The sequence below is a fragment of the Mandrillus leucophaeus genome, unplaced genomic scaffold (genome assembly GCF_000951045.1).
Source record: "Mandrillus leucophaeus isolate KB7577 unplaced genomic scaffold, Mleu.le_1.0 Scaffold732, whole genome shotgun sequence".
In the NCBI taxonomy this organism is placed as follows: Eukaryota; Metazoa; Chordata; class Mammalia; order Primates; family Cercopithecidae; genus Mandrillus; species Mandrillus leucophaeus.
Window position 1 is genome coordinate 1,151,713 of NW_012107942.1, and position 11,717 is coordinate 1,163,429.

The following is an 11,717-nucleotide window of genomic DNA, read 5'->3' on the forward strand; positions in this document are numbered from 1 at the left end:
GCCACCATGGGCTTGGACCTGGCTTTAAATAAATATGCTACAACATAAGCCTTGGAATTCCCAGTCATGGAAATGTAGCGGTCTGCATTTGAACACCATGCCTTCGTATTCTGGGTCTCTCCGGAGCACAGTGTTCTCAAACTTGACTGTGTATAAGAATCTCCTGGAGGGTTCATTAAAACAGATTCCTGGGCCCCAGACGGAGACCATCCTAGCTAACGCGGTCTTCATCTTACTTTAGGCTTGCAGTGAGCCGAGATTGCGCCACTGTACTCCAGCCTGGGCTACAGAGCGAGATTCTGTCTCAAAAAAACAAAAAAAATCTGCATTTCTAACAAGTTTCCAGGTGATGCTGCTGCTGCTGGTCCAGGGGCCATATTTGAAGGGGTCTAACATGCAGTTACATCTCAAATCCATATCCCGACCACTTGACACCTGGATTCTTTGAACCCTTGATACTCAAGATTCATGGAGATGTCAAGTGATATCATCTGATTGACAGTGTCATCCCCTTACCTGAAGACAGCCCGTCAGTGTGTGACCCAGGATATCTTATCAATTACTTTTACAGCAACGCTCCCTTCTTCATCTTGGAATATTAGGTAACAGTAAACTTGCAGAAGGCTTCCCCACATCTCTTGCCAAAGAAATGTCCTGAGCTCTATCCCCCTGGAGTTATCTGGCAATGGAGAGTGGGGTTGCCCTGAGTGGGTATCAGGTGGGAACATTTTACCCACATCAGCATTGCTCCATAGCTCAACCAGCACCCCACTCCCCTCTGAGTTGCATGCTCTCCCCGCACCAGTTTGCATCAGCTGATTGCGAGGTGGGCTGTTATTTTTCCCTCCCTCCCGGGGCAGTACCTGAGTGAAGTTGTCCAGGGCCTTGTGTAGGTTGGCATGCATGCCCGTGGGGGGCTCACTGGTGATCTTAATGGAGTTCTCCAGGATGCCCTGGGGGATGATGTGGCTCTCAGGGGAGGGTGCCGGCTCTGCACTCATGAAGACCCTGAACTCTGGGTGGCTGTTCTCACTGTGCTCCTCCAGCTTCTTCTCCAGGGTGCTGAGCCACTTGGCCACCAGGTGAATGTTCTAGTGGGAAGGAAGGAGGCCCCGCCAATACAGGCATCTGCTTAGTTCTGTTAGCAGTAAACAGTTGTCAGGAAGGCAGCCAGAATGGGGACTGGTCTTAGCATCAAATAATTTTTAAAAATTGTGGTAAGCCATAACATAAAATTTACCACCTCAAACCCTTTTTAAGTGTACAGTTAATGGCGTTACATGCACTCACATGTTGTGCAACTCAATGACTTTTAAAGGCAGAAGTGTCTTAAACCACATCATAGAAAAGAGTTCTGGGATGCCCAGTAGTGAGGATCTCCTAGTATTCTGCAATTAAACTCTATCCCTTGCTAGCCTAAGGCTTTCCAGCATCATGTTTGTAAACTTGCCTGTGCATGGGAATAACCTGAAGGGCTTCTTAAAACACAGATTCTTGTGCCCCAGCCCAGAGTTTCAGATTCAGCAGGTCCAGGATGGGGCTGAGAATGTGCATTTCTAACAAGCTCCCTGGTGATGCAGATGCTGCTGGTCCGGAGACCACAAACTAAGAGTGTAACACGGCCGGGCGCGGTGGCTCACGCCTGCAATCCCAGCACTTTGGGAGGCCGAGGCGGGGGGATCACAAGGTCAAGAGATCGAGACCATCCTGGCTAACACGGTGAAACCCCGTCTCCACTAAAAATGCAAAACATTATTAGCCAGGTGTGGTGGCGGGCGCTTGTAGTCCCAGCTACTCGGGAGGCCGAGGCAGGAGAATGGTGGGATCCCGGGAGGCGGAGCTTGCAGTGAGCTGAGATGGCGCCACCGCACTCCAGCCTGGGCAACAGAGCGAGACTCCATCTCAAAAATAGATAGATAAATAAGTAAATAAAAAATAAAAATAATAATAAAAAAGAATGTAACACATGGTAATGTTCCAAGTCTAACTCCCCATTACCGACAGCTAGATTACTTGAAACCTTGATGGTACAAATTGGAGCTCATGGATCTACATTGCTGGCAGTACCTGGGAGCTAGTGAGAAATGCAGAATCTTAGGTTCTGCCCAAACTTACTGAATCAGCGCATTTTAATGAGATCCTCTGGTAATTGGTACGCACGTTAACATTTGAAAGGCACTGATTTAAACTCTTTCCAGCTAGCTTTCCTTAGTCTTCTGTCTCCACTCTCCAAACCAATCTGTTAATTGTTGCCAAACTTATCTTCCTAAAACACACAGAGTCGCTGCTGCTCAAAGACCGAACAAGGCTCTCTACTCTAATCCCAAGCTCCTCCGTCTGGTCTTTGAGCTTGTCTCCTCCCCCACATTTGATTGCTATCTGTCTATCTATCAAAACCTACATTTGTTTCTTACCACTGCTTTGCAGGATGCGCCTTTCACTGTAGTTAGGAGAGTCACCTGGCTTCATTGCAATGTGTTTCATTATAATGGATAGATAAAAGCTCCTTGATAAATATTTGAGGAAGTAAGCATGCAAAGCCTTAAATACACAGATCAGAGCTGAGCCCAGCACTTGGTCCACAGTAATTTGGTCTTTTGAGTTCTGCCTTCTCTTCTATAAGAAGAGAAATAACAATAACATCTGCCATACTTATTTCACAGAGTGGCTGCAGATAACCAAAGACATGGATTTGAAAGGGTTTTGTAGGACTGGGTGCAGTGGCTCACAGCTGTAATCCCAGCACTTTGGGAGGCCAAGGCGGATGGATTACTTGAGGCCAGGAGTTTGATACCAGTCTGGCCAACACGGTGAAACCCCGTCTCTACAAAATAAATAAATAAATAAATAAATAAATAAATAAATAAATAAATAAATAAAATAAAAATAAAAATAAAGGGTTTTGTATACCGTAAAATGTGATGTAAGGGATAGTAGTAGTTGTTGAGATGAAAATTGGTTAAATTAAAGAATTTACTTATAATCAAATCAATTGGAGCAGAGTGTTTAGTGGGCTACTTGAGATCCAGGGTTTCTCGTGGCCAGCATCACCAGCAACCCACATGTGGGTAATTTGGCTCCTCCTTTCGAAACTCCAAGTTCTGCTACTGGGCAGGTCTGGCAGAAAGAATGTCTGTTGCTTGTGTATAGAACCCTGGGGTGGATTCAGAGATCCTCGAGGCTGCCCCACTGGGTTGATGGGCTTGGGTTGGGAAAACCACCTAATAGCTCCTACAGCCAAGAAGGAAGAGCGGGAAGACTGTGAGCCTTGCTCTGTCACCGAGGACCAGAGAAGCCAACTCTCCCAGAATAGAACCCCTAGCTCATCTGGGTCAGGGTCCTCGGGCAGCATTTCCCAAAAGTGCGCCATGGGATGTTAAAAGAGGTTAGTTAGATCCATAAAGAACGTCTGTGTTCCTGCACACCTACAACCATCTGATCGTCGGCAAACCTGACGAAAACAAGCAATGGCGAAAGGATTCCCTATTTAATAAATGGTGCAGGGAGAACTAGCTATCCATATGCAAATAATTGAAACTAGAGTCCTTCTTTATATGTTATAGAAACATTAACTCAAAACGGATTAAAGACTTAAATGTAAAACCCAAAACTAGAAAAACCCTAGAATAAAATCTAGGTAGTATCATTCAGGACATAGGCATGGGCAAAGATTTTATGACAAAAATGCTAAAAGCAATTACAACAAAAGCAAAAATTAGCAAATGGTATCTAATTAAACTAAAGAGCTTCTTCCCAGGAAAATAAACTACCATCAGAGTGAAAAGACAACCTACGGACTGGGAGAAAATTTTTGCAATCTATCCATCTGACACAGGTCCAATGTCCAGAGTCTACGAGGAACTTAAATTTACAAGCAAAAAACAAACAACCTCATTAAAAAATGGGCAAAGAACATGAACTGACACTTCTCAAAAGAAGATATTCATTGCCATCAACAAACATATGAAAAGAAGCTCAACATTGCTGATCATTGGAGAAATGCAAATCAGAACCACAATGAGATACCATCTCACGCCAGTCAGAATGCAGATTATTAAAAAGTCAAGAAACAACAGATGCTAGTGAAGTTTCAGAGAAAAAGGAGCCCTTTTATGCTGTTGGTGGGAGTGTAAATTAGTTCAACCATTGTGGAAGATATAGAAACAGAAATACCATTTGACCCACCAATCCCATTACTGGGTATAAGCCCAAAGGAATATAAATCATTTTATTATAAAGATACATGCATACGTATGTTCATGGCAGCACTATTCACAGTAGCAAAGACTTGGAATCAACCCAAATGCTCATCAATGATAGACTAGATAAAGCAAATGTGGTACGTATATACCATGGAATACTATGCAGCCATAAAAAGGAACAAGATCATGTCCTTTGCAGGGAAATGAATGGAGCTGGAAGGCGTTACCCTCAGCAAACTAATGGGAGAACAGAAAACCAAACACTGCATGTTCTCACTTATAAGGGGGAGCTGAACAATGAGAACACATGGACACATGGGGTAGCGAACAAACACACTGAGGCCTGTTGCGGGATGTGGGGAGAGGGAGAGCATCAGGAAGAACGGCTAATGGATGCTGGGCTTAATACCGAGGTGATGGGTTGATCTGTGCAGCAAACCACCATGGCACACGTTTACCTATGGAACAAACCTGCACATCCTGCACATGCACCACAGAACTCAAAACAAAAGTTGAAGAAGAAGAAAAAGAAGGTCTGTGTTCAATGGAATTTGGGAGATACTGGATGGAATAAGACTTCTATACCAAAGGATTCTCAGAACCATTAACCTATTGATATCATTGAAAATATCCTTGCCGGGTGCAGTGGCTCACACCAGCACTTTGGGAGGCCAAGCACTCCCAGCACTTTGGGAGGCTGAGGCAGACAGATCACGGGGTCAAGAGATCGAGACCATCCTGGCTAACATGGTGAAACTCCGTCTCTACTAAAAATACAAAAAATTAGCCAGGCATGGTGGCGGGTGCCTGCAGTCCCAGCTACTTGGTAGGCTGAGGCAGGAGAATGGCGTGAACCCGGGAGGCAGAGCTTGCAGCAAGCCAAGGTGGCGCCACTGCACTCCATCCAGCCTGGGCCACAGGGCGAGACTCTGTCAAAAAAAAAAAAAAAAATCCTTAAAACGAATTTGTATGTAGTATTTTCCAATGTTTGAAATAGGAATTTAAGTGTATTCCTCCCCCACTTTTTTTTTTTTTTTTTTTTTTTCAGATAATCTCTCAGGTTTATAGGCCGGGAAACATTGCTGGGTAGGATTCCAGTCCAGTCTACTTCAGTATGTCAGGAAATTCTTAGAACCAGGTAGCTATGATTCCTACAAGAGATTTCACAAACCAGTGAGGATCTTTCGTTTCTGATAGCACTTTACAGTTTGGACAGATGATGTCTATTCAATACTCCAATGCTCTATTCAGGGGGAAAGGCAGGCCTCCAGACTGTGTGGCACAATTTTCATTTGGAAATGTCCAATCACCAGGAAATAAAGAGGAAACACCGAGTTCAGTGTTGGAGAGCTCCGAGCAACCACATCAGTACAAGATTTTGGTGCCCTGCAAGGCCAGTAGGTGCTGGGGGGCAATGGGTGCAGCAGAGGCAGCACCACAGTCTCAGAAACAGACTCTGATGTCCATGACAAGTGCCAGGGTTCCCAGCACTGGTGTCCGGAGAGGTCTCTTGGCAAATGTGCCTGAGAGGGTGGGGAGGTCACACCTTCAAGCACTGTGCTGACCCATGAGGGAGGAAGGAGGAAACTCAGCTGTTATTATCTTTTCTCCTGAACTTCCTGATGTTTCTGGAAAAGGAGGCCCCGGAGGGGCAGATCTCTCAGTTGCTAGGCTCCAAATAAATAATAGAATAATTAAGGACAAAGACCCAGCAGCAAGATGTGATGTCACCAGTAATCAGGAGATGGGGGAGGTTCATGGCAGTGAAAGCCAGGAAGAATGGGAGTGACTGGCTTTTGCATTTATTCTTTCTTTAATTTCTTCATGGATTCCTTGACCCACCGGCCTTTTGTTTCAGTGTCTGCTATGTTCAAGGCAGTAGGCTCGGTGATAAAAGGTAAAGAAGGAACATCTCTTTACCTAAAAAGTTTAGTGGAGAATACAATCATAAAATAAATCATGTCAACATAGCAATGGAGCTCTAATAGAAGATTCCAAAATGTTCTAGGAGAAAAGAGGAGCAAGCTATGCATTCTGCCACAACTCCAGCATCTATACAAGTGGCATAAAAGAGGAATAGGCAGGCAGGCCCTCATAGATGGATCTGAAAAGGTTTTGTGTACTGTAAAATGCTATGTAAGAGTTAGTAGTAGTTAGGTTGGGTGCAGTGGCTCACGCCTGTAATCCCAGCACTTTGGGAGGCTGACACAGGTAGATCACTTGAGGTCTGGAGTTCGAGACAAGCCTGGCTAACATGGTGAAACCCTGTCTCTACTAAAAAGACAAAAATTAGCTGGGCGTGATGGTGTGCTCCTGTAATCCCAGCTCCTCAGGAGGCTGAGGCAGGAGAATAGCTTGAACCCGGGAGGCGGAGGTTGCAGTGAGCCGAGATTGCGCCATTGCACTCCAGCCTGGCAACACAGCAAGACTCCATCTCAAAAAAAAAAAGAGTTAGTAGTAATTGCTGAAATGAAAATTGGTTTAATGAAATAATTTAATGGGGGTTAAATAAAATGTAATAGGGGTTAATAGAGAGGGCTAAATTCTTTAACCCTCTCTTCTGATAGAAGAGAGGTAGGCTTTTTTTCCTTGTAACTGTTTGGTGAAATTATCCATAGTAGGGGTTCCAGATTTCCAAACACCAACATGAGCTCTCAGTGAAGAGGCTAAGGTCGCTCCCATATCCTAGTCATGCCCGTGACAAGGAGCATATGACACACAGCCCAACAGAAAGGCACAGCAGAGGAACGTGCCATGAAATTCACAGGAAGAAACCAGCTGTTGAAAGCATCCAGCTGCCAGGGCCTTCAACGTAAATGCTAACTTCCTGAATGCCTATCAGAGTGGGAATCTGTTCCTTTTATAAGCAGAGCTATTTAAACTAGAGAGAGTGGCAGAGTAGGTGAGGGGAGAAGGATTGTTCCCGGATGTGGTCTGGGGAAGAGAACATATGAGTGAGGAGAACTGGCAAGAGAGAAGATGAAGAAATGAAGGAGACAAGAGTGTGAAAGGACAGGTGGGGAGAAGCTAAGAGTGGATGGAGATGCCCAGTGAGCGTGGGATGAGGCAAGTATGGGTCGAGATAACCACAGGGTAGAGGAACATACCTGCAAAATAACCCAGTGACCTTTCTTGGCAGCGAGGTCCAGCGCAGCCTCAGCCACCACTTCCTGTCCTTGCCCCAAAGACACGTTGTGAAAGTTCTGATTGTTGAAGGTGTATCCAAGTTTTCTTCCTGCAAGGGGGATGGAGTCGTCGTTATTATTTCTTGGGTCTAATGATGGATTTTTGACGTTCATAAAGAAATGCACACACTCAGATCACCTCTCAAACACAGGCATGCCCGAATCTATAACCCAAGCCTCATATACTGACCCTTTTCCTTCACAGGAGGCTACTTCTTCTAGCTTTTGGTTCTCATATAAAAGGAAGCACTTGAGCCAGGCGTGGTGGCTCATGCCTGTAATTCTAGCACTTTGGGAGGCTGAGGCGGGTAGATGACCTGAGGTCAGGAGATCGAGACTAGCCTGGCCAACACAGTGAAATCCCATCTCTACTAAAACTACAAAAAATTAGCTGGGCATGGTGGGAGGCGCCTGTAATCCCAGCTACTTGGGAGGATGAGGCAGGAGAATCACTTGAACCCAGGAGGTGGAGGTTGCAGTAAGCCGAGATCATGCCATTGCACTCCAGCTTGGGCAACAAGAGTGAAACTCTGTCTCAAAAAAAAAGAGGAAGCACTTGTTCAGACCAAAATCACTTCACTCTTCCCTCTGCACTTAATTCCCAAAGAGGGGTAGGATTGCTGATGCTATTCTTTACATGTCTTATCTGCAGACCAGACATTGAGCCACGATTCTAGGGAGTGCTGATGAGAGAAGGGTGGAAGAGTAGCAAGCATGTGGGTGTGGTCCTTTGTGGCTTGCCTTGTCCTCTGAATAAATGCTGTGTCTTCTCTGGATCTTTACTGGGAGGTGTGGCCAGTAGGGGCAGGATTCAGGTAGTTCTGGCTTCCTGTACTTTTTGCCCTATTAACTTCCTCTCCTATCATTCCTAACACATAGAAAAGTGTTATCTCATCATTTTGCACGAATTAGAGTGAAGAGGGACAAGACACAAAGCTGTTTAGTTGTGTAGGTGTGAATTTTCTGTTGGATGTATATCAGGGTTGCTGGTGTTGCAGATGGATTAAGAAATGACCATACACACAAACGTGGCAGCCATACCATTGGAGCAAGGCCAATGGGCTTCAGCTGCTCTCCAAGCCCAAGGGAAACAACCCAAAGAAATGATCCTAATACAGAGAATATTAGCTCTTGGCACAATCCAATAAAGTGTAGAGAAATTACATAATATTCTTTAGATAAAAGAATCATAAAAATGTATAATGCCATGAAGGAATCACTAAGCAACGTTTCTAGCAAGGTGAAGTAGACAAAAGGGGAGAAATTGAAAAAGAGGAACAATAAAAATCCATACTTAAAAAAAATTTAGTTTCTGAGGAACTAAAACTGAACATGTAGTTTGATACGTGTGCAAGAAAATTTTTGGAAATAAGGGTTAATATTGAATATTTCTTTTAAATATAAAAAGTGTATAGACTGTCATTGAAATGTACAGGACAATGCAAGATGATGGCTTTTTTGTAGTAAGAAATAGATATTGGAGACTTAACTGAGATGAACCCAAGAAACACCGTTATTAAATTATAAATCTTAGTTGGCAAAACATTTGATGTCAGCTTTGGAAGTGGGGAGCTAAACAATTCATTCCAGAGAAAATACCAGGATAAAAAGTGTGGGGATTTTTAGATGTCTTCTGTGACATTTCTGCTCACAAAAGGGCCTGTTTATTTTGTTTATTAGCAACAGAAGGATATGGGCAAAGAGGTTATTTAATAAAGATTAGTTTGAAAACTCCAGACTGGAGGGATCATCCTGGGCAAAGCTTAGCACTGCAGAGCCCGGCTGGGATCAGTCTGCATTAATTTGGGCTTGAGGCATGACAATGAGGCAGAAAAGAAAGAAATGGATCTTGGAAACATTGAGAAGGGAAAAATGGATGGGATTCTCACAGACTGAACACTCAGCCAAAGGTGGCCGCATCCCATGTGACCCTCATGGGTGCGGAGGTAACCTTGTGAGGTCTTTCTCTTTGCAACTGTGAGGCTCTTAGATGGCTTGTTGGGCCTTGAGCAAGTCCCTCCAGTTTCTCAGGATTTCACCTTCAGATTGTTCTATGTTGGTGCTTCCATGCTTCCACCCCTACTGCTTGTGACTCATCTCTCCATTTCTGACTTTCCTTCCAGCTCTACATATGGTGGTGTCACCTGGAACTGTGCCCCACTGTCAACCTCTTTTAACATCTTTACAGTGTGTGTCACCGACCTCTAGTCTCCCTGAGGACAGTGCAACTTCAACAGTCCTCTCCCTAGTTCCATACCCGTATGGTGCTGGCGTTGGAAGGGGAACATTTTTTCTAGTGTTTTCTTGCTACCTGGAGGCTATTTCTTCTCTGCCCTCATAAAAACAAAACAAAACAAAATGAAACAACAACAAGAACACTTTTCTTTTCTTTTCTTTTTTTTCACCCAGGCTGGAGTGCAGTGGCACGATCTCATGTCACTGCAACCTCCACCTCCCAGATTCAAGCGATCCTCCTGCCTTAGCCTCTCAAGTAGCTGGGATAACACCCAGGCTGGAGTGCAGTGGCACAATCTCACCTCACTGCACTCTCCACCTCCCAGATTCAAGTGATCCTCCTGCCTCAGCCTCCCGAGTAGCTGGGATTACAGGTGCCCGCCACCACACCTGACTAATTTTTGTATTTTTAGTAGAGACAAGGTTTCACCATGTTGGCCAGGCTGGTCTCAAGCTCCTGACCTCAAGTGATCCACCCACCTCGGCCTCCCAAAGTGCTGGGATTATAGGCGTGAGTCACTGCGCTCGACCAAAAGTCCCTTTCTCACTGAAAGCGCATGTCATCTGGTTTTATAATTTACTGACTTTTATGTTCTCTGCCTTCTACCAACTTTTCAGTGAGTCTCATTTGTATTAGGGGCTTTGGAACTTGGTTCCTGTTTCATTATCAGGTTGGTAAACTCTAATGGCACTATGGATGACTCAGACAACAGCCAGACTCATGCTTCCTCATCTTTCTTTTTTTCTTTTCTTTTCTTTTTTTTGAGATAGAGTCTCGCTCTGTCACCCAGTCTGGAGTGCAATGGCGCGATCTCGGCTCACTGCAAACTCTGCCTCCCAGGTTCAAGCAATTCTCTTGCCTCAGCCTCCTGAGTAGCTGGGATTACAGGCGTCCACCACCATGCCTGGTAAATTTGTGTATTTTTAGTAGAGACAGGGTTTCACCATGTTGGCCAGGCTGGTCTCAAACTCCTGACCTTGTGATTCCCCTGCCTCGGCCTCCCAAAGTGCTGTGATTACAGGCATGAGCCACCGTCCCCGTCCTCATCTTCCTTATCTTGAAAGAACTTAACTCTGGCCATAATCCCAGCACTTTGGGAGGCCGAGGCGGGCGGATCACCTGAGGTCGGGAGTTCAAGGCCAGCCTGACCAACATGGAGAAACCCCATTTCTACTAAAAGTACAAAAGTAGCCAGGCATGGTGGCGCATGCCTGTAATCCCAGCTACTGAGGAGGCTGAGGCAGGAGAATTGCTTGAACCCGGGAGGCGGAGGTTGTGGTGAGCCGAGATCGTGCCATTGCACTCTAGCCTGGGCCACAAGAGCAAAACTCCATCTCAAAAAAAAAAAAAAAAAAAAAAAAAGAAAGAACGAACTTAACTCCATTTCATTTCTGCTGCCGACTCCCAGTGGCCACACCCAGGGCTCTCCCATCATGAGGATCTGTCCTGTGTCTGAAACGTGATTCTTCCAAGTCCACTCATGACTTTTACTTCCTACTTCCCAGATTTTTACCTTCTTATTTCTTCCCCATCTATTTTTCTACTTCAGTGAAATGTTGAGTCCTTTGGTCCCTTCATTTTTTTCTAATTTCACCTTTACCTCCTCTTATTTTAATATGGACCCAATAATCCTTAATTTGAGCCAAAATCCTCAACTTCATTGCCTCCTTCTACTTCCGCACTGACTACTCAACTTTCTAAGACCCCAACTCTGAGTTTAAGTATTAATGAAAGGGGTAATTCACATGTTTGGTGAATTGGCACCTTCACAAGCTTGTGATTTTCAATTTCGAAGCGATTTGGTACTCTTTCAATGTGTCCAGAAGCCAGCTGTGTTACCCATTTCCCTCTGTCATTATGTCTCCTAATGGACCTCTCTTCTTAATGCTCAGCAGTTTGCTCTACTAATTCCCTGAAAAAACGTACACCCTCTGGTGGACACTCCTCCATTTACTGCCATTTTGTCTGCCTCTCTGTACACCGCCCTCTCAATGGAAAAGATGTCCTCTTCCCTTCCTGCCTGTCACTTTATCTGTCATTTAAATCCCACCTCTTTTTGTATCTTTATTACTATTATCATTTTTTTTTTTTTTT

At 44.7% G+C, this 11,717-nt stretch overlaps 1 protein-coding gene across 1 annotated transcript in view; it reads right to left on the reverse strand.

The window, feature by feature from the left end:
* Nucleotides 1–11,717, reverse strand: part of DNAH9 (dynein, axonemal, heavy chain 9) — a 371,284-nt gene that overhangs the window by 36,423 nt on the left and 323,144 nt on the right. Inside the window, exons 62-63 of the mRNA XM_011965684.1 lie at nt 7,310–7,437; nt 864–1,091 (exon numbers count right to left, since the gene is read on the reverse strand). Coding sequence (XP_011821074.1) covers nt 864–1,091; nt 7,310–7,437 — 356 coding nt within the window. The remainder of the gene's footprint in view (nt 1–863; nt 1,092–7,309; nt 7,438–11,717) is intronic.